This window comes from Nelumbo nucifera, chromosome 1 (assembly GCF_055504915.1).
Source record: "Nelumbo nucifera cultivar China Antique chromosome 1, China Antique-T2T, whole genome shotgun sequence".
Lineage (NCBI taxonomy): Eukaryota > Viridiplantae > Streptophyta > Magnoliopsida > Proteales > Nelumbonaceae > Nelumbo > Nelumbo nucifera.
In genome coordinates this window covers 160,260,244-160,287,718 of record NC_142649.1, presented here as the reverse complement: position 1 = coordinate 160,287,718, position 27,475 = coordinate 160,260,244, and the positions used below count along the sequence as shown (strand labels likewise).

General features: G+C 36.0%; 2 protein-coding genes across 2 annotated transcripts; one reads left to right on the top strand and one right to left on the bottom strand.

Annotated features, from left to right (window-relative positions):
• Positions 1-395: 395 nt before the first annotated feature.
• LOC104610016 (transcription factor MYB14-like) lies at positions 396-2,905 on the top strand. The gene is made up of 3 exons (XM_010276467.3): positions 396-671; positions 1,150-1,279; positions 1,822-2,905. The coding sequence occupies exons 1-3, from the start codon at positions 539-541 to the stop codon at positions 2,390-2,392; spliced, it is 834 nt and encodes a 277-aa protein (XP_010274769.1). The 5' UTR covers positions 396-538; the 3' UTR covers positions 2,393-2,905.
• An 11,227-nt stretch (positions 2,906-14,132) lies between these two features.
• Positions 14,133-21,179, bottom strand: LOC104610015 (malate dehydrogenase-like). Its single transcript, XM_010276466.2, has 7 exons — positions 21,022-21,179; positions 18,734-18,892; positions 18,464-18,639; positions 17,507-17,784; positions 17,289-17,424; positions 17,048-17,159; positions 14,133-14,515 (listed from the first exon to the last, which is right to left on the bottom strand). The coding sequence occupies exons 1-7, from the start codon at positions 21,062-21,064 to the stop codon at positions 14,421-14,423; spliced, it is 999 nt and encodes a 332-aa protein (XP_010274768.1). The 5' UTR covers positions 21,065-21,179; the 3' UTR covers positions 14,133-14,420.
• Positions 21,180-27,475: the final 6,296 nt, after the last annotated feature.

Below are 27,475 nucleotides of genomic sequence, written 5' to 3'. Positions count from 1 at the left end.
ACCAAAGACATCACTCACTATTACTCCCAGGACACTTATCAATGCTTCAAAGTTGAAACCACTAGGAAGTGGTACCAATGTGAACTTGGGAAAATCTGACAAGCTGTGATAGCGTCATCTGCTATCCTTAATTTCCTGTATATTGGCCCTGGATTGGGCCCTACTCTTTCATTTTTCCATCATGTCGGTTCAAGAAAATCTCTAATGTTCTCTTTTTATTTGATGAAATGAATGACTAAAATCACCAACAACGATTAGATTAAAACAAAAAAAAGTGGTAAGAGAGAAAGGGACCTCATTTCCTAGAAATTGCAGGTTTGATTTTTGAAATATCATGCGGACTCGCACGTTTTGTTTGGGGGCGGGGGGTTCTCGTTGGATAAATAGGCACTCGTGGGCTTGAAAACATCATTTGAGCTTTGAGAACACATTCCAGAGAGAGAGAGACAGAGAAAGAAAGAGAGACAGAGATAGAAAGATAAAGAATAGTGATCAGATCAAAAAGAGTGAAAAAGGTGTCTGGAGTTTGAGATCAAAGATGGTGAGAGCTCCTTGTTGTGAGAAGATGGGAATGAAGAAGGGGCCATGGACTCCTGAAGAAGATCAGATTCTCATCAACTATATTCGACAATACGGCCACGGCAACTGGCGGGCTCTTCCCAAACAAGCTGGTAATTGCAATTTCCCAACATCTTTCTTTCAACAACTAAAGACCTTCAATTTGAATATACAGAAAATTTTCATCCCAAACCTATGAAAACAAAATTAATGAGCAATCAAAAGATGAATAATACATCAACCGATAGAATGCTTAGTACGTAGTATATCTATTGGTTATGTTATTGATGGAATTCATGAATTTGCAATTGGGTTTTCTGTAATCAATAAATATTGAATCTTTGGTTCATTTAGTTCTATTGATTTCAGAAGTCAGAGGTTTTTCTTTGGTTCTCTTTTTGTTTTGAAGAAGAAAAGAAACTTCGTTCATTGATCAAGCTGACAAATCTCCATCCATTAGAACACTACATCCTTTTTTTTTTGAGGGACCAAACAGTTAGAGATCATTTGTAGTGAGTAGATAGTTTTACAAACAAAGAAAAATCTTATATATATTGTCTTTAATCTTAATTTTCTTTTTACTTCCTTCAGGTCTACTGAGGTGTGGGAAGAGTTGCAGACTCCGCTGGACAAATTACCTGCGACCGGATATAAAGCGAGGAAACTTCACCAAAGAAGAGGAGGAAACTATCATCAAGCTTCATGAAATGCTGGGCAACAGGTGTGCATGCATTGATTTAAACTCCCACAAGATTGGTTTCCCCGTTTTGCATGAACACTAGATATTAAAATTTTGTCTTGGATTATTGATCAAAATCTATAGCTTGAATACCCAAAAAAAATAAAACAAAATATCAGCATCAAGAAACTTCACACAGCTTGAAGTCTTTCAAGTTTGAACAACCCCGAATAAACAATTACCAAATTGTCAATACCAAGAAACTTCTCTCTCTCTCTCTCAATCAAATTGCAATAGGATTTAATTTATAAACAAGTGGGAAAAGATTCCCTAATTTTTGTTCGTATTAGAACTGCTGACAAGCACATGCATACGACCAAACACGCATTATGTATGTGTGGTGTATTATTTGTCTGACATCCATTAAATTCAGTATGAGAGAGAGAGGGTGATTACTGTTAATTATATTACAGTCTTACAAAAAGAAAAAGAATTACTGTTACATGAGGATGATTTTCATGTTATTACAGACATCCTTAAACAGATACAGATTTCTTATATAATCTTTCTTTTTTTATCTCCAGATGGTCAGCGATCGCAGCAAAATTACCGGGAAGAACAGACAACGAAATAAAAAATGTCTGGCACACACATCTCAAGAAGAGGCTCAGGCAATATCAGACCACCACAAACACCAAAAGGCCGTCTACTGGAGTACCCAAGCGCGATACCAACACGCCCAAAGAGTCACACTCCGTGAATTTTCCGATAATTCCAGCATTCGAAAATCCGGTCTATCCGCCGGTGTCATCTCCACAACAGTCCTCCAGTGAATTGTCTTCGGTTACAGAATCCTCAGTTATAACAGGCGAAAACCAGAACACGGGAATCAAGGATGAACTTGTCGAGTCTTCGGAAACTTTTCCTGAAATCGATGAAAGCTTCTGGTCGGGAGCATTGTCAGCAGAAAATTCCGGCATTCCCGTTGATTATCCGGCAACTACGACCGATATAGGATCACAATTTCAATACAATCCGGTCTATACAACGGAACCCATTTCTGCTTACAATTGGAATAACACGGATGACGGCATGGATTTTTGGTATAACCTTTTCATAAAGGCGGGAGAGTTTCAAGAGCTGCCGGAGCTCTGATCACAATTTTGGTTGCATTTTTTGTTTCTGTCATGTACGGGAGAGGAATTCAAATTCTTGGTGTTCGATGTTCGACAGTTGGTAAAAGGGAAAGAAATTTCAAGGGAACAGAATTATCGAATCCTTGACAAAGCGAAAGCCTGACTGGTCGTCAGTGGTGAGGATTTGGAGAAGTATATGCTTTGATGACGAGGAAACACCCCAAAAGTGAAAAAGAGAAGAAAAGTTGACTTGGGAGACTTGTGTACAGCGATTGATTGCATGGATTGGATTGGAGATAGACAAGAAATGCAATTACAGGGAGGGAGATAATTCATATACATACAAACTAACATCTTAATTTAAAGCCAGCTTCTCTTTTTCATTTATGTGATGTAATATTGTAACCCAATAAAACAAAATCAAGCGCCCATCAAATCTCTTCTACCCAGACTCTCATGTTACCTCCTAATTTGGGCCTTTAATTAACCTTTGTACTTTTATTTATGATGATAGTGACGATTATGGTGTTAAGTGGAAATGTGTATTCTCCTCAGGGTCTTATCTTATATTGTATCATTAGGTGTCTAAATACTAATTAACTGATAAATTCTGAACATGGTTGTGGCAAAATTTGTTCTAGCTAATCAAGGATTTTCAACCTATTTAGTATATGCATCATTAGTTAAATTAAAGCAATATGGTAGTAAATATGGGTTACTTGTTAATTATGCTTGTACTACTATAGAGTTTACAAAACCATTGTCCCAATTCGTTGCCAATGAATGATCCATTAACTGTGACGATGGCTCGGTATGGTATCCCTCCAAAAACATAATTTTGACGAAATCAAATCTGTCTAACTGCAGGTTCTTTGTTATAAGGTCAATGAAATTCAAGTGCAATTAATATCAAAAAAATTTCTCATTTTTTCTTGTAATCCTACCTTTCCCTATCTTTTCCTTCAAACCAAACATAGTCAAAGGAAAAGATATGATCGATAAACTAAAATTATAAACATAATAGCGAATCAGATGTTATTTATCAAAATTCATGGGTGGGTTTTGATAAATGAAACCAGCAGCGGTAAGCAGAAAATTATTAAAAAAATAAGTGGAAGAACCTGGAAGCCATGAACATCCTCCCAAAACATGAAAACAAGGTGGGAGAGCTCAGACAGGAAAAAACAAGGCGTTGCAGTTCAATAACATTTACATTAACACAAAATATATCCTGCTTTCTTTGATTTGCAGGTCATAAAAGTAAATCCAAATATCTATATCATATTCGGTTAATACTTACATGTGCCTAACATGCTCTTCCACTAGTGTCTTTAAATTCTTTGAACTAAAACCCAAATAAAGTTAATTTTGCCCTAATTGTTCTAGTTTGTCACCTATAGACTATAACTTTACCATTTAAACATCTCCCCTAGGCATGGAGATGTGACAAGACAGGGTCTGCACAGCCAAGGGAATTCACTCATCCAAAAGAGAACTATCTCGCTCTCAAATGGAAGCTCTTAGTTTTATAAAAAAGAAAAATAAAAATCTATATAGATGTAAATCGGGTTATGCTAGACTGGCACAATACGACTTTACATGCCGTTGTTTGTGCTTTTGTGGGTCGTGCCATGCTAGCCCATAAGCCTGTGTGAGTTGTGCCTGCCTCCTCTAGTATCCTTAACAAGTCAGGCCCGGTATGACCCATGGCACGAACCTAGGCGGGCCCATGCTAGGTCGTGTTGTGTTGCGGGCTGATCCTTGGGCCAAGCTATGAGAGGCCTATTTTTTTAAAGGTTTGCAAAAAATAGTGAGAAATAAAATAGACAAAAAATTGAAATATATATATATATATATATTTTATAATTATATGTATATATATAATAATATAAAAAATGTATATCTATATGTGTGGTGTCGGGCTGCCAGCCCATGCCGGCATGGGCCATGTGTTATAGTGATGAGCCAAACCGGATAGCATGACCCAATTTACAACTCTAAAAATCCAGATGTCTCTTGTTTAAGGTTACATAGCTTTATATAAAGAAAAATTTGAGGGGCCTTCGGTAAGTCTAGGGTGGGTCTAGTCTATTTTCATTTGGCAATGGATGGACCAAAAGACATAAACTAGGAGGCTTGAAATGAACTTTTATGGTTTTTAAGCATCCATAATTAAACTCTCTTAAGTTTCCTAGACATGCATCTAGCAGTCTTGCACACATGTATTAGTTAGCCTTGTAAGAATGTCTAATTATATATGGTTAGACTTCTAGTTATGCAATTAACATGGTTGATAATTTCCACTATTTTATGCAGACTTTGGGCGTGAAACTCAAATCTAAATTAGAAGGCAACGAAAAAAGGTCGATGTCAGGGATTAAAATATCGATATGATACGTTTAGATACAGGGTGTATCAATATCGGTATCGGTGACTAGGGATACGGGATATGCTACGACTGGTATAGGAATGTATCGGTCGTAGGTATCGATACGATACGACACCGCATCAATGCTTGGGCTCACACAAAAGCAGAAATGACTGCTTTTAGCTTTTTGTTAGCTAGTCATGACCTGCCTTCGATGGTATATTTTTTAATGTTTTCCTATTTAAATTTTTATGAATTATATTTTAATTTTGTAGATAAAGAATATATTTGCAATTGTAGTTCTATTTGTATTTTGTAATTTATAGAAACATTTATTATTGGTTTTTTACATGATTTATATGTCATGAACATGTTCAAAATTGTAGTTCTATTTGTAATTTTAACAAAAATTAAGCTAAAAATTAATAAAAATAAAAAACAATTTAGTATTACAAATTTATATGTTTTATTCTACATACATGTTAAAACTTAAAAGTAAAGCATATTTTTATTTGAAAATATATACTTATTACTTATATAAAATAATAAAAATACTAAATAAACAAAATTTCCAAAAAGCATACTTATCGTTTGTATAAAAATACTAAATAAGTAAAATAAAAAATTATAATTATAATAAAAATTAAAATAGAGTGGTTATTATTTTAAAATATATCTATTATTTATATAGAAAATAAATAAATAATTTTAAAAAATGATAAAAACAAAATTAGAATTATGAAAAAACTAAAGTAGAGTGATATAAAATTATAAACCAATAATTATACCAATGAAAAATTATATATTTAACAATGAAAGAATATTTATCATTTATAGAAATATACTAAGAGAGTAAAATAAAAAAAAAATTATAATTATAATTATAATAAAAATTAAAATTAAAATCATAAAAACTAAAATAGAGTGGTAATTATTTAAAAACAAGTTTATTATTTAAAAATTATAGTTATTATTTAAATAAATAAATTTAAAAAATAATAAAATGTCAAAATTAAAAATATGAGAAAACTAAAATATAGTGATACAAACCTACAATTATAACAATGAAAAAGTATATATTTAATAAAATGGCATGCACATGGTTTAGAGTTGCCGATAATTGTTGGTTATAATGTTTTTTCTTCTTATAACTTATTAAAATATGCATTTTTCATATGTTTATACCTTATTTATATACAATTCAATTTTAAACTTGATATTATCAATGTATTTATATGCTTTTATGCATTTTGAAAGTATATCCAAGCATTTCTATTCCAGTCGTAGTATTCATAGCGTATCCATATTCGTATTCGTATCTGAGCTATCCAATACAATACACGATATCGATAATTTAATCCTTGATCGAAATTTATACAATTGGACCTAAATACCTAGAATTTGATAAAACTACAATACTAAAAGTGAAAACCTTAAGTTTTCTAAGTACTACAATCCCAAGATATATTCGGTTTGCAATTGGAATGGGAAAAGAAAATCCTCAGAATCGGCTGAGAGGAAGGGAAGGGAAAGGAAATAGTCATCCCTCAAATAGGGAATGCCATTTTATCAGGAATCAGATTTGAATTCCGCCAACCAAATGATTGGAATCTGATTCCAATTTCAGACTCCTACTATTACAAATCAAATGGGCCGGGTCCTCAGTTGTTGAAAATTGAAATTAAATAACCTGAATTTAATTTGGTGGTTGTAAATTACTTGGCAGAGAACTTGGGTTGACCGGCATTTGTTTTCCCTTTGCTTGTTTCGTTTCATCTCCCTTTTCTTCACTTTTAGTCTTTTACTAGTCGGCTAATAAAGTGTTCCAGATTAATACACTGTAAACGATGGAGATGTCAAGACCCCCGATTACCTCACGGAAATTGGAAACCACATTTAAAGGGAGAAGAAATGTAAGTTCGAGTCATTCCACAATTGCGATTTCCCAAATCTTTTTGATTGCAATACGATTTGATGGTGTACAATCTGGCCGGTCTTAGCTGTCGATGATCTTGCCTCTGAACTGAGTAACAGGGACCTGAAACGGAAGAAGAGAAGCTCTGGGGAGAACCCGGCGTAAGGGCTCTAAAGCTCAAGTTAGAATCCTTCAAAGGCAAGATAAACCAGATAGTGCAAAAGTTAGCATACCTCGTTCCTGGGGGTAGAAGCCTTTTATAACCACCTCGTGCACTCACTTCCAGGCTTCCGTCAGGTCGGGCATGATTACTTCTGAACTCCTGCCAGTTCGGATGTCATTTCCTCTGGCCGGACAGAACCGCCACTGTTCCTTTTGTCGGAGCCGTCTCTGCGGCTAGTGACGACGGTTGCAGGTGGCGGTAGCAAGAAGCCGTTTGAAATGCGGCTGTCAGGCGTCAGATCCCAAATCAGTCAGGTACGTCGCCCTTGGATACGGACGTCTTTGGTGTCGGGTACGTTTGGCTGGCCTGGTGCTTTGGAAGTGAAGTGTTGGAGTGGCGAGCGAGGTGTCTTGAGTTCGGTTTGGAGTGTTCCGAGTTGCCATGGGCCAGCTCGGGTCAGCTTTGTGAGGCTTGGGGCCCAGTATAGTTCGTGCTCCTTGCAGGGAGCTCAGATTCTCAGTAGGGAGCTCGCTCTTAATAGGGAGCTCGGACTCCCAGTAGGGAGCTTGCTCTTAATAGGGAGCTCGGATTTTAGGGAGCTCGGATTCTTACTCAGGGAGCTCGGACCCTTAACAGGGAGCTTGCTCTTAACAGGGAGCTCGGGCTCCTAGTAGGGAGCTCGGACTTAGGGAGCCCGGGTTCTTACTTAGGGAGCTCGGACCCTTAACAGGGAGCTCGCTCTTAACAGGGAGCTCGGGCTCCTAGTAGGGAGCTCGGACTTAGGGAGCTCGGGTTCTTACTTAGGGAGCTCGGACCATTAACAGGGAGCTCGCTCTTAACAAGGAGCTCGGGCTAAGTACAGCGGTCTGGAGTTCGGGCTCGGTAGTGAGCTTGGACTTGCTTCCGATGTTCGCTTTGGGCGCTCTACTGTCCCGAGCTGCTTGCCTTTGCCACGTGTCGGACGATCGCGAGGTCGGGCCAAATTTCCCTTCATCACGATTCTTTCTCTGTTCTCGAATATAATTATGAGGTTAACACATCTAATTATCCACTAACTACGTATGCGGCATGCCAAAAACAAAAAGAAGAGAAAATTAATATTTATGAATGCCTCTCACTTGTCTACGTAAAATACATGCACTGATTTATCCAGCATTTCATTTCTCTAAATGCAATCCTCTAAAAGAAAATAATAATATTTTTATTAATTCGAAATGGCTGTGTTAATCGTGGGGTATGTATTTTTATTAATAATATTGAAACCCCCTCGTTATAATCGTAGGGAATGGAATAGTGTTTTACTATTACACAATCTGTATCTGTAGTCGATGGATAAACAAAGAAAAAGCTGAAAGCTTTAGCCAAGTAATTTGTTTGTAGTAAATTAGGTAAGAATCGATTTACTGAGGTCAGCTCTAACCTCTGAGAGAATGGGCACCGTGTTTACTACGGATGTCTCCCAAGGTCATGTCCATTTAATGAATTCATCAACGTTAGGCTTGGCCCAAGCAAAGCAAAGCATATTGCATACGACAAATATGCACCTGTAGAGTGTTTTTCTTTTCTTTTGGTGGTAGATCTCAACACCTTCGATCGCACCTGTTTGCCTGCATCAAATAGTATCGCATGGTCCAGCATATCCGGTCTGATGTGGTGTTTGTCTATTAGGGAAAAAGTTGGGAAAAAAATGCAATGATTTCAGAATAGATACAAAAGAGATACGCAGAAGTACGGATACATACGATGCAGAATTCTGAATTCCAACCCCCCCCTCCACTCCCCCCCTTCTATTAATCTTCTTCCTCCTTACAAATCACATCCTGTCCATGAATTTAGCATTAATTCACAGTCAGGATACATTTCCCCTGTATTTTGGGGCTATAAAATTCTGATATGGGCTGATTGATCATTCTCCCAAAGAGATATGAGGAGAACATGTGGATCCCTTTTGTTCTGTTATGTTACAACTAAAAATTCACGTTGGATTGGAGTAAAACAAAATGTGAGATACAAAGGAGAGAATTAATGGGACCACATCAGCTTTTTAGATGTACATCTCAATATGCATTGAGAATATTTATTTATAGATATTCTCAATACATGGTTGAAATGTGTTATGAAGTGTTGATGTGATTTCAGCTTTAATAAAATAATGTCTTTACACGTTGCTATTGGGCCATCCCTACTAGAGGAGGCACAGGCCGAGTTGCTGCTGCGCTTCATGTGCACCCTGTTCTATTCTCATTTTTATTCGACACGAGTTTGCATCTGCGCCCCACAGGCCCACACTGTACTCAATAGGCCCCTCATGCACATTTGAGCGTGAATTGGGACTATCTCCCATAGTTCTTATTGGGAGATATTTCTAAGAGACGGTTGCAATTAGACCTGTTCATAGGTTTTGGTCTAACTTTTGTCTAAATTTGAATGGGCCTGGCCCAAATCCCAAGTCCGATATAGTGTAAAGCAAGGTACAAAATTTTGATACGATATGCCATGTATCAGGTATATCATATCATATTTTTGGGGGTCTGACACATCTGTTTAAAGGTGTTTCGGGACTTCACTCTTTTTTAATAAAAAATATATTTAAATATCTTCCCAAAAACTAAATTAAAAAAAAATAAAAAAAATATTTCCGTTTGTATCTAAGTACCGATACGCCTCTATTAATACACAGAAACATATTGATACTTTGAACCATGGTGTAAAGTAAAACCCAAAGCACAGCCCATGAACATGTCTAATTGCGATATAATGTGGGGCGTGCTCTAAGGGACTCAGATGCCGATTCATTCAACATGGGATCTACTGCAAATACCATGTGAAATCAATCACATATGAATCCCATGTATACAGAGCACTTACGTTATTATGTATTTACTTGTGATTGCTTTAGTAACCCAGTTTGTAGCATATCGGCATTCATAAATGAGAAGAAATACAACTATCACATCAGCAAAATCATATACCAAAAAAAACTAGGTATCTTGGGCATGTCCTGTCATAGAGAAAAAGAATCTCTGAAATTCTAAATTGCATTGCAATTCAAACGGGTTGGGCCGGGTTTAAGAGTAAATTACAAAGACCCCCTGTATTATGATGTCATTGACAAATACCGCCTTAACTTTCTTTTGCGATAAATAACCCTTGACCATTAAGCCAGATGACATAATGCATTAAATTATCAAAATATCCATCTAAACTTTTTTTTAATTTTCTTTTTTCTTGCCTTTTTTTTTCTCTTAAACCCTAATTGGTCAAAAATACTTTCATTTTCTCTAAACAAAACCATCTAAAATAACAAAAATAACAAGAATCATTTCATTGGCATAGAAAATAAAGTTTTTTTTTTTTAATTTCTCGATTTATTTCACTCATATGAATGTCTCTCTTCATCTTAAAATATAAAAATTATCCACTCCTTTCTCCAATAATTCAAGAAAAAACCAAATGAAACTATGCATTTATATCTATCAGAAAGAAACATCTACCATTCCATTTGAATATTGAATCCGTCCAGAAATTTGAAATTTCAATTGGATAACCAAGAGGGCTTCAATGTTATATTTAAAAAACTAATCAAATCATAAATCATTCATAAAAATAAGAAAAAGGTAATTTGGAAATTTAAAAAATTTTAAACAGCTGAATGAAACTTTTTCGAAGTTAATTGACAGAACTCTAACAAAGGGGGTACTTATTGCAAAGTGAAAGTTTAAGGAGGTTTTGTCACAATAAAAGTTTAGGGGATTTTTGTGGCAAATGAAAATTCAGAGACTATTTGTCACTGACCCCATATTACTAGGGGTTTTAGTAATTTACCCTATACAAAAACAGAAATATGTTTCCATTTTCTCAAAAATATACGAACTTCAAAATTACTGCCCCACCCCAAAGATGGTTTGGTGATTTCAATCATTTGCAAACAAAAAGAAATCCAGCTCTTCAAAATCTTCCGTCCCCTAAATCTGCATCCAAGATCTATAGATCCAATATGCCGAGAACCCAGATTTCCTACTCATTTTTCCTATCCACTCTCTATCCGTCGTGAATTGCAATCATACATCTCTCAATTCATAATAGAAATGTGTAACTGCAATTCACCGTAAGAATTTAAATCTTGAATTAAAGGAAAAAAACTACTGTCATCTAAAACCAATACAAACACGATTGAGAAAAATCTGCTACCCCCATTGGCCTAGCTAAAACCATGAATTTTTATTAATAAAATTAAATTTTTATTAAAAAAGAAGAAAAGAGAAAGATACATAAAGGGCTCAAGAGACAAAACTAGGGCCCCCAGCCAACCCATCTTTACACCCCAACTCGAAATAGCCAAATCCCCTCCCTCAAAATAAATAAATAAATAAATAAAAATAATAATAACAAAAGAGCATTTCCACAAAAACTCGATCAAATGAACACGAAAAAAAATCAAAACACAAATCAAGAAAACAATCTATCTATCTAGAGGTATAAATTGGGTCCTGTCGTGCCGTGCTAGCTCGCAAGCAGAGTCAGGCCATGCTTTCCTCCCCTGGGATATTTCGGGGGTTTGGTCTGGCATGGCCCATGGACTGAGCCCATGTAGGTCGATGTTGGGCCGGGGTGACACTGCCCACTCAATCATGTCATGTCATGCCGGCCCATGGGCTTGGAAACCCAAGCCCAACACAGCCCAACTCATCATGTCATGCCCGACACAGTCCACGTGCTGTCATGCCGAGCCATGGGCAGCACAGTACGATTTATACCTCTATATCTCTCTCTTCCACCTCTAACCCGCCCTTGCCTCTCATACTTTTGAATCCTCTACTAAATATGGATTCCCTTTTATCCTTTCCCAGTTCCTTTGACTTCCTAACAATCCCTAGAACCTAAGATTACCTCTAAGTTATAAAAAAGATCGTCCTTGCTAAAACCAATGTTTTCAACCTGTCGTTGACCCAGCCAATTAAACCGTTTCAACCATCACCCAATCAAGATCTCGAGTCCGGTTCGAGTAAAACCTGAAGAAATGCCAAAAATCTTTGACTTTGTTAAAAATCACTCGACTCAAACGGTTGGACTATTGATCCGGTTGATCCGGTGACCAAGGCCATATCTTTACACTCCGATGTCTAATTGAGGTGTTTTGTTTTTTTTGGTAACTTTTTAAGATCTATGCGTCCCAAGGAGCCATAAGTGTCTTGCCCTTCTCTTTTTGTGGAAAAAAACCCTTTTTGGCCTCAAATTGCAAATTTTAATATTTTTATAAATACAACTAATCAAACAAGTGGCCTGCAACCCTAAGGCAAAAACAGTTCGACTTCCAAGTGGGTTTTTAAAACACCGACTAAAACAATGAATCAGAAACCAGATTCAATTAGTGCAAAGCCCATTCGAACACTCATTATAGCCTTGCATTGGGAAGATCTCCCCATAAAATAAAGCATAGAAGTGTGGAACAAGGTTCAAAATATTATTACATATCGGCTGATACATATCATATCGGGGCTTTCCCAATACACCCCTATAGGAGATGTATCGGATCAGGCCATAGTTCAGAGGGTAGTCAGGACTTAAACCGACCCTTCTAAGTCGGTTTTAAAAAATAAATAAGTAAAACACAAAAAAAACCATCGATACAGGTCAATACACCCTACCGGCATTTCAACCTATATCGATAGTTAGAACCTTGGTGCAGAGATATTTCGAGTGCATGACTGTAAAGGCTGTTCGAATGGGTCTTGCACTGACTGAAGCCAATCTCGTTCATGTCTCTCGATGTACTGCTGTAGCCCCACCTTGAATTAGATAAAGTGACGTTAAGGTAGGGCCATACAATATAAGAAGGCTGTGATTTCACGATTTTAGCCCAAGGGTACATTGACTGGAGTAGCGGATTTAACCTTAAACACAATTATCTACATGATTTACAGAGGAATAGAAGCATTTCATATTAGACAAACTGGCCTTATTCTTGATATTTTCTGGCAAAACAATAAGGTAATCCATAGTCCATATCATTCCGTATCGCTACACTTCGTTGGCCATTTGCAAATGCGAAGAAATAAAAGTAGATAGAAGATTCGACAGCCGACAAGCCGCTAGTTGCAGGTCGACATCGGCAAATCACCGAGCCTCGGGAAGAATATTAGCAGAAAGAACCAAAGAGAAGTAGAGATCAAGAGAACGGTGATTGAACTGCAAATGGAAGAATATTGAATATTCATGTTTTTTATTCCGGAAAAACATCTGCAAGCATCATTCATTACTATCCAAAATGTCATACAGCTACCCACCTGCCTATATACATGACTTTTGTTATACTTAAATTTCCATAATAAAAGAAAAATATGCTGATTTTACATTATGTCTACCTGAATTATTCCTCTTCCAGAGAAGAATATCCCTTGTTTGTTCAGTGCGGCGCAGGGGTATTTGCTTAATATGGCTTATTGTAGCATGTCTACAAAAATTTCCCAATTCCTGATCATCCAACTCACTATTCTCTTGAATTTACTCTGAACCTTTTATTTTTAGCTCATTTGGATCGAATCCTTGTTTTAGAGAAAGAACATTACACTGTAATGTAGGCAGCCATGGATCTGTAATTGCATTAATGTTTTCTCCATCCAACAAGCAACAACACATCTCATATCCCGGTATATACTCGTATCTGGAAAATATTCATCTCTTATCATCTTTGCCCATAAGGCCATTACTGCTCAGTGCTCACTTCCATTATCCAATCTCCACAAAATTCATGTTTAGGATGGGTAGCTCGGCTACAGAGTCGAAAAATGGATCTCAACCTTGAAAGGCTGGATTCAGCAGTCCCAAGTCTCTGAAACCACCAGCCAGCTAGCTTGCGGCCCGGCACCTCCAACCTGATTTTACATTGAAGGTCGTGATTCGTGAATCGTGAGATACCGAGACTTAGGATTTTATATTTTTATCTATTCTTAAATACATTGAAAAATTCACATTTTGATCTTGTAACGTTTTCTGAAGGAATTTATGCAACGAGTTTTCATAGGCCCCACCTTGTGTGCATAGAAAACCATGGCGTTTGATGGCCCATGTGCAGACACAGTAACACCAAACCATGGCGTTTGGTCCTGTGGCTTTCATATTACCTAATTGTTTAGGGTCCTCGCGAGGAAGAACAACTTTTTAACAATTTTTCAGGGAGGAAAACTCGCCCACAGCTGTAACTTCAATTACTACAACGGCCCTCTGTCACGTCCAACACGAGGTTCTATATAAAGAGACATGTTACCTGCTATTTGATTTCCACATAACTAATCACAAATAAAGAGTAAAAATTAATTAGACAGAGCCAAAGCTACTAAAAACACTGGTATTAACCATTCCTGTTCCTGTTTCATTTTATCATTTAAAAAAAAAAAAGCATGCCTGCACTCATCAATGACATCTAAGGAGTGAAAAATTCAGGTCTCTTACACAGCTATAAAAATGGCAGAAAAAAAACAGACAGAAGCAGCTTCTCCATCATCAACAATGTTTATAGAATTCAAAATGACTTATTTCAAAACTGAAGCTACTTCATAAGCTCTTTTTACTGAGCTCCTGATGATGAGGGACGATGGCACTCAAGAAAGGCACGAGTATGCAAGAGATTTCTCTTCACTGAGCTCCTCTGCTGTCAAGTCCAATTTCTTCCTTGAGAATTCATCGATTGAGAGTCCTGTACAATAGATGAGAGTCCTGAAAATGTTAGACCTGTAAACGTAACAGTACTAGACATGTATTAATTTGAAATTGTTAGTTTTGCAACTTAATTACTTAAGGAACTAACAAGGAGGAATTTTTTTTCATCTTTTTGATCATCAACAAGTTCCATGAGAAATATTTATCTAAGAAATAAATATAGAAAAATAATATGCAAAGGTCTAGCATTCTAAAATTGCTGCACTTGAAGTTTCACAACTCATTCTTGAAGGAATAAATTAGAACTGTAATGGACAAAATAAGATAGGCAACTAGGCAAGAACAGTAAATCAATCATTTGGAAATCTGAAATTTGTACCAATTTATTAACTTACGTTTTTTATTAAACTTATTTATTAATATATAAAAGGGGGAGTTTAATCCCATTAGGCCATCTTTTTTTTTTCGAAAAAAGAAAAAGAATTTTATTAAAAAAGAAGAAACTGATTACATCCATCTTGTCCTAGGAGAAAGAAACACAAAGACTTCGCAATTCTAACCCCCCAACACTTGAAGGGACCAACACCAGAAAGTACAAAGCAAAGAGTCCCCTGTCTGCTAACCACCTTCACACTCTCATGATCTTACTTTATAGAAGATGAAAAAAACCTACACCACCTACCAACACAACCCATCCTCCCTCCTAATTCATAGTCCCATTTAATCCCATTAGGCCATCTTGTCCTACATTTTTTCATTCCAGTACAACTCTTACTTTCCTTAACAATCTTTTTTTTTTTTTTTCTGGCCAAGAACTAAAAGTTTACACTTTCGTATCAAATTCTAATACCTTTGAATTCTTGATATCCAACATCCACTCTGAAGAGTCTGAACATAAGCATAACACCTATTGTCAAACTGAAACTCACCCCACACTCTGATCCAGAACCATTTAAAAGCCTTCAATGTACTATAAGTCCAACAACTTTATTCAGCACCATTTAGTTCCTCTTCTACAAGTAGAAGAGCAAGTGTCTTCCATGTCATAAAAAATTTAAAAATCCATGACAAACTTCACATTCACCACCTTTTGACTCTTCTCAAAGTGGAACTTGCAGTGCATCGAATAGCAAGTGTCCTCAATGCACTACAAATTATTTTATGGATATTCTGTCAATAAGTATGCTTCAACATAATTTACCTGTTTAATCAAGATGAATATGTATATTCTTGCCACTTAACTTTTAATTTAGTTGGTTTCTTCTATCTATGAGTTTCTAATTATTTGAGGCAGTACTAGCAGTTTGCAGGAAGCAAAATAATCTACAAAGGCACAGCATTGTAAAATAACTGCACCAAAATTTTTAAAACTATACCCAAGGTATGCAGGACAACTATGAAAAGAGGTTTCTTTTCCTTTGGGGGGACGGGGTGAGAATAGGGTAATAATGCTTGGCCCAGTTTTAACAGGGTAGTAAAAGCATTTTGGGCTGCCTGGGCCTGCATCAATTAATAAAACTATTTAAAAAAACTTAAAACTTAAATATATGTTTATATTTAAAATTACAAAAGAATTTAGTATATATTAATATATTAAACTTCTGGGCCGGACTAGGTGATGCAGGCCCATGCAGAAATGATCATATCCCTAGTTGAGGATACAGGTATTCACCACAAATCTTCAATATGATAAGTTACTATCATACTAATACTATATGTTTACCTTCAGTTGATTCCTAATAGAACCGAAGGCTCTGTTTATTTACGGCACTTTTATCTTATGAATATAAGAAATGTTCATGAATATTCTGTTATAAATACATGTCAAAAGACTCAAGACTATAGACATTCAGGAATAAATTTTTCAAAAAAGCCACAACAGAATGAACAGAAATTGTGTCCCATCATGTGTCTGTCAAATCCCTACCAGTACCAGGTGTGGGGTGATCAGTGATGTTCTTTAACCTGTGAATTCAGAGATTATGGGCTTATGGCCTTGCTTACTGGGACAAGAATTGTCAAGAGTATGTGTCTTCCTTTGTATTTAGTTTGTGAAGATTCAATAAATGCTGAAAATGGGTTCTGCAAGCAGGTTCTGGCCCACAGGGATTAATGCACTTTTCTGAACGAGATCAAAGATGTTTTGTGAACTCCTTTCCTCTCTTCAATTAGGTAGATTCTTTGGGATCAAAATTCAGTGGTTGATAATTTACCAATGAGCAGAGTGGGCAGGGCCTATTTGTATGCAATAGCTCTTCCCTAATTTTATTGATTGAGGATGCCAGCATGGACCTTTATTAGTATACTGTGTACTTTCTGTACATCTATATTTGCCTCTTTTGCTAATAAAATATTACTTTTTCTAATGGGTATAGAAATATTACTTTTTCAAATAAAAAAAAAACAATGATCTGATCATGTTTGAAAAAAGGAAATGTGTTAGTTTAAACATCTGTGTGAAGGAAAAAGTCTCTCATGAAACCTTAAAAGGAAAAGAACAAGAAGCATATCAAAGTCAGAAACAATAATTGAAAAGGCATGTTTAGCCAGCAACACTATCAGGTCTTACCTTGAACAATTGTCCATTCTCCATTACGACAAGTTACGGGGAATGAATAGATCAGGCCAGCAGGCACATTATATGATCCATCAGAGTACACACCCATGGAAACCCAGGTTCCCTACAACATTCACTTGAAAGATCAGAAAGGAATAACATTCACAAAACAAATTTCTGTAGATGCATGCATTCGCAGACAAGGAACAATGTATTTCTATATGCATATTGTCCAAGAAAAAGCGAAAGCAACCTCTGGCGTCCCAAGAACCCAATCATGTATGTGGTCACAAGCAGCACTTGCAGCAGACAATGCACTAGATAGCTTTCGGGCTTTGATAATTGCAGCACCACGTTGTTGGACAGTGGTGATGAACTCCCCATTCAACCTTCAAAATGAAACTAAAATGTGCTTATAAAAGTTCCCACCAGAAATATGTGCATTATAAAACGATCAGTTATCTGTATTACCATCCATCATCAGCGACAAGTTCTCGCACAGACTTTTCTCCACCAGGTGTTACAACCTTTGCATGGTTGACATCAGGGTACTGAGTTGAAGAATGATTACCCCATATAATAACATTCTTAACTTCAGCAACATGAACATTCAATCTCTCAGAGATTTGTCCTAGTGCCCTGTTATGGTCCAACCTCGTCAAGCAAGTTATGTTCTTTTCAGGGATAGAAGGTGCAAACTCCTTCAGGATCAAGGCGTTAGTGTTTGCTGGATTGGCAACGACCAAAACCTGTGAAGGACAGCATTAAGAAAAACATGGCAAAGCTTCACATGGTGCCTGTATGCAAATGCATCTCAGAATAACATCAAGAACATTCCTAGTTTGCACTTAAGGCTTAGTTTGGAAGGAGTACAAATACAAATATGTACAGTACAAATCTATACAAAATAATACAAAATATAAGGTTTTGCACTCTACATATTTGTATTTGTACTCCTTCCAAATGGAGCCTAAGGCTCAGTTTGGAAAGAGTACAAATACAAATATGTACAGTTCAAAACCTTGCATACTGTATTTTTTAAACCTTGTTTTGCACAGTACATTTTTGTATTTGTACCCTTTCCAAACTGAGCCTAAGGGAAGAGTACAAGTACACATATGTACAGTGCAAAGCCTTATATTTTGTATTTCTAAACCTGTATTTGTACTGTACATATTTGTAAACCTTGTTTTGCACAGTACATTTTTTTATTTGTATCCTTTCCAAACTGAGCCTAAGGGAAGAGTACAAATACAAATATGTACAGTGCAAAGCCTTATATTTTATATTTCTAATCCTGTATTTGTACTGTACATATTTGTATTTACACTCATTCCAAACTAAGCCTAAATGAGTAAAATCTCTCTGCATTCATATGACTGAATTTTGTCTAAATAATCAGATGGCCTAATGGTGTTTTCTTCACACCTTGCAGTTTGCAGCTGCATGCTTTTCCAGAGCAGAGGCTTGGGACTTGTAGATGGAGACATTCTTTGACATCACATCCTTTCTTTCCATTCCCTCTTTCCTTGGGAAACCCCCAACCATGACTGCGACATTTACCCCAGTGCATGCCTCAACAACATCGGTTGTAGCAACAACACCTGAAACATAATTATGTATGAACATTTGATTAATTCAATTCAGTAATCTCCAATACAGGCTTCAAGAAAGATTGATTAATAATTGAACATCCACCTTTAAGAAGTGGAAATGCAGCATCCACCAACTCCATTTTCACCCCATTCAAGGCCTCTGCAGCAGGTGGGATATCAAGCATGTGCAGAATTACAGGTTGATCAGGACCCAGCATTGCTCCTCTAGCAATCATGGGAACAAGAGCATACCCTATTTGTCCTGTAAAAACAACAAATTTTCCTCAAAATTTGACCAAGAAGGGGAAACAATAAAAGAATATAAAGATTTAGTGATCATAATGTAAAAAACAAAAACAAAAACAAAAACAAAAACAAAAAAAAAAAACATCTTGGAGCTATGACAGGTATGGAAAAAACAAATTGCGACATTAGTAATGATAATGCTTTCATTCACATTTTAATATTTGATAATGAGAAGCAGGAAAGAAAGTAAATGGCACTAAGAGTTAAACTAGTTCTGCCAAAATGGAAGTTTTCTGAAAAAAAAAAGGAAGAAATGGAATGAAAGATACTAGAAATGTAATGAAAACATTTGAGTTAAGGTGAAATGAAAAGAAAACAGGGGTAGCCAAAATACAATAAATTTAAAGAAAATAATGGGCAAAGAACTAGGATTTTATAAATTGAGTAAATAGACGAGAATAATATTTTGATATTATGACAAAATTAAATTATTGAATGACTTGAATAGCATCAGCACTGAATATTGAATAAGCAACCAACCACATTACAACTAATTATTTCTCGTCCACTTGTATTCAGAATATAAAATCAAGTGTAATAAAAAACCTCAGAATTACAAGGAAATGAACACTTAATATAATTAGATATACTATATTAAGCATTTAAGCCATTTGAGTAAATTAACAGGTCAGTAAGTCACAGCATCTACATATAATTCCTCATGCCAGAGGACCAGATCCCATGAAGTAACAACTTCCAATCATTATATGCTGCAATCAGCACAGCAGATCCTTCTACTTAACTTGCAATTTATTTGTGAATGAAAGACATCTATAAACCAATCAAAATCATTTATTAATAATATATATAGGAAGAAAATACATAATTCATCAACAATAAGAGAATTCAGAACAAGGCAAAGCAACATAATTATATAAAGATCAGACCACCTCAGATGCATCAGGTTTTAATAAAAGGCAAAGAAGAAAAAAAGGAAGCTGTTTTATTTATTTTTTTTTTTTTTGAGGAGAGAAAAAATGAGAAGAATCAATCACAAGGAAAGGACTTGTAGTGACAATGCTAAAATGATTCAGAAAAGGGATGACAGATGTAACGACATTCCAGATGTATCACTGAAAATGAGAACTATATACGCTTCACATGAATACCAAAAACAGGGTTGACTAAACATGGGGTTTGCATATAAAATAAGAAAAGTGGATCCAGCAATGACATTTAAAATCATCAAATTTGATGAACAAGCATTTCATCCTTATGATGAACAAGCATCATATCAACCAGTCAGGAAAATGAAATTATTCGGAATCTCAAATAAAACCCCCACCCATTCAGCGGTGTTCCGACAAATCCCTACACAGATTTTACTGCTAGTACTTGCGAAGCAACCAAAAAATTAGATAGTTGACGTTTCAAAATCATCAAATTTGAGATCATTCAATGACAACCCCATGACCTACTCAGTTACTAGAAAAGTTGTTGCCTCCCATAAGATCTATTATAGTTAACACCATTAGATGAGGAAACACAACAATATGCTACAATTCTTTCGAACTAGTCAAATGCTCACTTTTAGTCAAAACATGTTAAAAGGTTAGATTACTAAAGCAGAAGAATTCGAAATCAAATAAGTTCACGATCCTTCGATGAGAAATAAAACCCGTAAAAAAGGAAGAAAATCATAGAACCGGTGTAAGAACTGGATCTATTACATAGGTATAGTACAACTTCCATAAAGTGATCTTTCAGTGAGGTTAGGTAGCAGAAAAGCATGTAACTACGACCATTAAGACCATCTAAAACCCATCGATTCAACAATCCAATAGACAAACCCAAGCAACCCTGCGATTTAATCTCGCATTTCACCAAAAATTCCTATCCGGTTGAACAAAATAGAGCAAGCAAACCAAAATAACATATCATAAAATTCAAATCCGCTTCAGCGGAAAAATAAGTGTTCCCGAACCCTAGAACTAGCTTGAAGCTCTAGTCTTATCAGATCTTCCATTGATTCGAGAAAATACAAAGAAACAAAATATCTGAGGATTATAACTAGATTGATCTCCTACTCTCAGGTGAAATTAAGCACATCGGATAGAAAAAAAAGAAAAAAATCTTTCAACAAACCTGCAGCTCCTGTAACAAGAACACGAACTGGATCTTTTGCCATTGGTGGAGATTAACGAGAGGTCCGGGGACGAGGTGTGGAAAGAAGAGGAGAGAGTATGTGGAAAACGAAGTCGCAAAGTAGACTGAGGGAGGGAACAGAAGCAGATTTTTTATAGTTGAAAATTTGAGACGAAAAGCCGGTGCTATCGTACGCCAGGTGCATATACAATACAGCAGCAACTCTCCTCCAAATGGTGGCCTAATCACATCATTATGTGCTGCTTAATTAAACTAAACTAAATCGTGTTTACCAAGAAAAACTTAAATTTAAAAAACAAACCATGATCCTCGATTTGCTGGCCGACGTGGAAACATGAAACCTTTGTGCCAATAAACTAATAGATCTCTGGTGTAACCATGTAATGTTAAGAAGATGCGTAGGCTCGAGCTCTCTACCTTTGGATTGGGATCTTATATAACTTTCCAAATATCTCCCAAGCATCATCATCGTATCATATCATATGAGGTATGAATGGAGGTGTATAGACTTATAGACATGCGATGATGGGAGAGAATTGATTCGTGAGATCAGTTATTACGTGGAAATACGTGGAGATGCGTAGTAAATCATGTGCCTCGAGATCCACAAAGCATGCATGCATGATTGTATGTATAGCCATGAAGTCCACATAAAAAGTCAACCGGACCGGATCGTCTCATCCGCCATCTAACGGTATTGGACAAATACGTTTGAGCTACCATCAATGTCAGTGGTAAACCCGCACTGACCCGGTCCCATCAGGTTAACTTCTGGCATAATATTATCGAGTTTTCAATCGGATTCACCCAGGTTGAGGTGAACCCGTGCTAAGCCTTAAGCCTTACCTGTAACTGTAGAGTGTAGATATTGCTTCATCGTGACATTGACATATTTGTATGTGTGTATATATAGGTTTGGTTGGAGTTCGGCTTTAGTACCCTCAATTGCCTTCTATTCAGAATATCTCGGCTCTTGTGTTCTTTATTTTATGGGGAGATATTCCCCAATGTAAGGGTGAAAAAAGCTGTTAGAATGGTGTGAACATAATTTTGTCCTGATAGAAGCTGATCTCGGTTGGATTGGGTGTATGTAGGCAAGGTTCAATATATCACAGCAGTAATAAAGGTGTGTATCATATAATAATCAATAACTATCAATTTTTGGATGCATCTCACTGTGAATTAGGATCTGTTCCTCACACAGGGCGCCTCACAATAATCTCACAGCCATATTCTACTAGCACATCTCTCCTAAATAATAACACATAAATCCGGGAGATATTTTCAATACACGGTAGAATGTCCCATGAAATGCCATGTGTGAGGAGCAGATCCAGTCCCTCTAACTATTAAATAAGGGATGGAACACACGTGGCCAGCTTTAAAGGTTTATACTCTTCTCACAGATGCTCTGATTGAATTTTTAAAACATTTTTAATCCATAATACTTTGAACCATGGGTTTGGGTGTACTGTGAACGAGTCGGTCAGGATTGGGTTGAATCAGGTTGGACCCTTGATGAAATCCGGCCCGTTGACATCCATGGCAACCAAGCCCACCTGGGCCCGATATTCCATTTATCAGTTTTATAAAATTAATATTTGGTACACAGAAAAGGTATTTAATATTTATATGATTGTCACGCGAAGGAGGATGATGCCATTAATGGTTGGGGAGTTGTCTCGGCCTCTCGGGTGTCACATGAAGCCTTTGGCTTTGAGGAGGTGTCACACCAGACATTGAGAACCCCCATCCATCTCTCTTCTTAACCAACTTTTTCTTTTAGTTTGTTGGTCAAATTCCTAACCAACTTGCAGTTTTTGCTGTGCGGTTGAAAATGCTTTTTCTATTCTTCCTTTCTTCTTTTCAATTTTTAATTTGTATTTTTTAGCCTTTTAATGGTTAAAATATATAATAATTAATTCAATTTCAACTTCAGCTAAGGCCTAAGGGTGCAAGTCCGTCCAGTTTAGGCCCTTGTTTAATCCTAATCAAACCTAAAACACTTCAATTCTGTTGGTAGAGTGGGCATAGGCCCTCATTTAATCCTCAATATGTTCGAATATCTAATGGTCATGTGACAAGTCACATGTTGATGGAAGATGATTATTTTATGGCTATCTTCATGCAATACTCTCACACACAATCATTCATTTTAAATTATTACCTATTTATTTATTTTCTATAAAAATAAATTTATTTAATTGTTTATTTAAAAATGTTTTTATGCATAGAGTTACCAATATTGTTGGATTATTCTGGATCCAAATTCTAGCTCTTATTGGGTCAATGGATATCCATTTGACCCAGTTTAGACTGGATGACCATGTGGCACGATCCTTGGTCAGTATGAGACATTTGTCTCAATCTGGAGAGGCCTTAACTCGGTCTTCCCTCCAAACGTTCAAGTTGGTTTAAGTTCCCTCCTCAAAACAAGATAACTTGGAAGGTCAAGCAACCTCCAAATTTCGGCCCCATCCAAATTTGACAGTTCTCTCTTGCATTTTGTTTGAGAGATAGGTGTCTCAGATCCTATATTGTGCATTCTTTTTCTCCTTGTATGCAGATTTGGTGCGCCAAGATCTCAGTCGTCCATCTCTGCATCTACTCGGTCTTTCACTGGTATCAGAGCCCAGCATCGACTGGCATATTATTTTCACTGTAGCCCGCAACACTGAACCGGACTTCATCATTTAAGCTTCATAGAGGGAAAGGAGAGAGAAAATTTTTTGTTCGAAGGTTTCGTCTGGTCTCCACCGAAACCCTGTTCGACAGCCTCTCCCATCTGTAGATATCAGTTCTTCTTCTTCATCGACTTGAGCGAGGAGATTCTTTCAAAAGAACCTGTTCAGGGGTTTCCTCTCGTCTCTCCCATCTCTGAGCAGACATGACCCAGTTCGAAAGCTTCCATACTTCTCCACTGAGACCGTGTCTCAACAACAAATCGCCTCCATCGTTTGAGTTCAGGGTGTGCTTCTTCTCCTGTCTTCACTGAAGCACCTGTTCGAGTTTTTCTTTCTTCTCATCTCCGAACGAACCGACAACATCCAGCTATAGTCATTTAATCACTGCAAATGAAAGCATGTATTGGTGATTTTCTTCGACCAAGGATACAACCATGGCTCATATTCACAGATCAGAGTTTCTAGTCAAGAAACCCTACATATATTTGGGTTTTTTTATCCTCTACGCATCTAAGAATAAGATTTGCTCGTTCTAGAGAATTGAAAGTTGGAAATCAGTCCCAAATCCAAATCGGGTATTAGAAACCCTTATTTACTTATTTATTTATTTATTTATTTATTGGGATTCTTGAATGATTCATGCTCTCTTTGCTTACCCATCTTAATTAATTATTTACATTTTTTTTAGGATTCATACCACTCAAAGCTGAGAGCTATTCGATGCATAAAGTCGTTCAAGCCTCTGGACCTATTTTGAGTGCCCAAGTATGAGCACCCATCTTCTTTTGCGTACTAGCTTTAGTCAAACGTCACTGTGCATAAGGCAACAATATGCATAAAACCATAACACATTGTCATTGGCTTCACTACGCATTGGCTTCTAACGAACTGGAACTCAAACATCTCCAACCTAGTGTGATTGTTCAAACCTAGATGTATTCATCTTGTAAAGGACTGTCTCTGGTAACTATTTTGTTTTATTGCAACATTGAGCTCCTACGACTGCCTACACCAGACTCCATCAGAGAAGAGGTCTAATAAAAGGGCTAGAGATTGAAGCAGTGAATCAAACTAAGGAACAAATCGGGTACCATCCTATTGCATCCAAGACTGCAAACAATCGACTGCAAATAATCAAGATTTAGTTTGGACCTGATGTTGTGCACGAGTCAATAATGGTGAACTGGATTATCACTACTTCTGAGAGCGGATTGCTTAAGGCATTTCAGTGAAAACAGCTAAGCTTTTCTCTTTGCCTTTATTTATTCTATTCTCAAGATATGTCTGTTGCATATGGATGAGCAGTTTAGAATTATTGGTTTGAATTAGTTTTTGTATAACCAATTACTTTGGGGATTTTAATTGGAATTCTTGCCTAATTTATGGACTGCATTAAGTTTTGTTGCAAATAGGAGACTTGTTCCTAAAACATTTGAAGTTTTGAAGTTGTTTTATAGACTTGCAATATATTAGGAGTTGTCTCCTTTTTCCCTCATATCTTCAAGCTTTAAAAATATTTGATGCACGTTTACTATAACATATATTTGATTTGAGTCTCTTTTTTTTGTTGAATTGTTGTGCTAGAGGATAGCATGTCTGTTTTGACTACTTATCTTTCCTCACAATATTGCTATTTTTTGGTGATGATCAACAATGGTTTAAAATAAATTGATCAATAGCTATTTGAACATTTGATTGTTGGGAAGTCAATTGATAATCCACTATATCTGAACATTTGATTCCTAAGAAGTTAATTGATATTCTACCTACTTACTATTGTGTTTTCATAAAAACACTAATATTTGGACTCTTTGAATCAATTAAATTTTATTAGCCACTAGGCAAAAGAGACCCAACATTTTTTTTGGTCTCTCTCACTAGTTGTTGAAATAAAAGGTTTCTCATTCAATCATAATATGTATGATCCACTTTCTTGGTTTTTTGTGAAAATTATACAATGGCATCTTTGTTAATTAAATCATTGAATAGTCACATGTCTTGATAAAAAAAAATCTAATTACTATATAATATTGTGAACTATTGTTGAGTGATATTCAATTCTAATTGGAAGATAATACATGAATTGTTTAATCAATTATTGCTTAGTTCTTGTTTGGGAAAACACTCTTTAGTTCCTAGGTTGTAATTTTTTACTCCCCATAATTGTAAAATTAGGAATAGGAATCATACTCCCGAAGCTTAAAATGTGAAAAAAAACTAAGAGGGAAATTATTATCCATATTAGTTCAGGGATAGTGGGAGTGAACATTTTGACTATTAATAAAATAGATGTTTATTTTGTTTGTCATATAGATGATAATGCATATTGAGACTCTTGTATATGAGGATAAAATAGAAAGAATGAGTTCTAATGATTGAATACATAAATTGGGAATACATTATTAATGTTATGAACCATGTCTTAGTGAAAATCAATTCCTTTTTAGGAAAGGAAAGATATCAAATAAATCATTAGCAATTATCCTTTTAGATGAATGTGGCAATTTGAATGCAAAAACACATAAGGAAAGGGAGTGTGCTATGGATCCTAGACTTGGACATGTGTACTTGGCCAAGAAAAATCTGATTAGATAAATGCAAAATAAAAATTGAAAAAATAATATCTTAAGAGAAATAGTGGAGAATATATGCCCAACTTGTTTAATGATTTCTGTACCAAATAAAAAAAGGGGCAAGTTGGATAATAATGAGCTTTGAGTGTACCTTTATATACTATTCATATCGTGAAAATATCAAAGGTTACATATTTGTTAATTACAAATTTTGATGGGGCTATTGTATTAATGGAGAGTAAAAGAAATTGTATCCCTGGAAAGAAAATTTCAGGGAGAGCGAACCTTATTGGAAGTTCTAGTTCTGGTCATTCTTGTACAAATTCCCATAGTACTTGACCTTACACTTTTGAGTCTAATACACCTCTTCAAAGAAAAAGGTTTCATTCGTTAGGAATAATGGACTATTACATCTAAATAAGCAATCCCTTATGTTTGGGAATTGATTGATTTTATCAAAACAAAAACCTATAGGGTATAAATGAATATTGAAGGATCTATATATAGAGAATTAAAAATCAAGCTTTGTATATCAAGAAAAATATACTCTAATAGAAGCATTGATTATGAAGAGATTTACCTCATCATTTACTAAGCTTCATGATGTTATTGGTTGTATATCTTCATTTTTTTCTCTGTGTGAGAACTGCACTTCTTCATGAAGAAACATATACGACTCAGCTTATTTGATTTACTACATATGGATAAAATAATCCTCCAAGATTTGATAGCATACATTTTGTGATGCAATTAAAAAAAAGGGGTTTATTCATAATTCCTTGTGCTTATTCTTTGAATAGTGGGAGTATATTTATTATTCTTCTCTTGTGTGTAGAGCACATCCTAATTGCTAGTAGTGATGTGTCCACAATCAATGAAATGAATGATTCGTTGAAAACCAATTTGATAATGTAAGATGCTTGAAAAATGGATAAGAATGCCATAAGTTTAGTTCTTTCACGAGAGCATTACTCTCGAAATATTTTGAGATAGTTTATGTCAAAGAATGCTATGGGGTTGAGATTCAAATTTGCTAGATAATCAGATTTAGATATGGCTCCCATTAGTGAAGAAATACTAAAGATGAAAAGCAGATGTTGTGCTTAAATCTATAGTTGGCTTGATGTATGCAGTGTATTATATAAGACCTAATATATAATGAGTTGTTGGTCTTGT

Excerpts from the sequence above, each read along its gene's own strand:
- LOC104610015 (XM_010276466.2), bottom strand. The coding sequence starts at position 21,064 with ATGGCAAAAGATCCAGTTCGTGTTCTTGTTACAGGAGCTGCAG. Across the intron at positions 18,893-21,021 it reads TCTTGTTACAGGAGCTGCAG|GACAAATAGGGTATGCTCTT; the intron begins GTTTGTTGAAAG and ends TTGTTTTTACAG. Across the intron at positions 18,640-18,733 it reads TGCATTTCCACTTCTTAAAG|GTGTTGTTGCTACAACCGAT; the intron begins GTGGATGTTCAA and ends ATTATGTTTCAG.
- LOC104610016 (XM_010276467.3), top strand. The coding sequence starts at position 539 with ATGGTGAGAGCTCCTTGTTGTGAGAAGATGGGAATGAAGAAGGGGCCA. Across the intron at positions 672-1,149 it reads GGCTCTTCCCAAACAAGCTG|GTCTACTGAGGTGTGGGAAG; the intron begins GTAATTGCAATT and ends TACTTCCTTCAG. Across the intron at positions 1,280-1,821 it reads CATGAAATGCTGGGCAACAG|ATGGTCAGCGATCGCAGCAA; the intron begins GTGTGCATGCAT and ends TTTTATCTCCAG.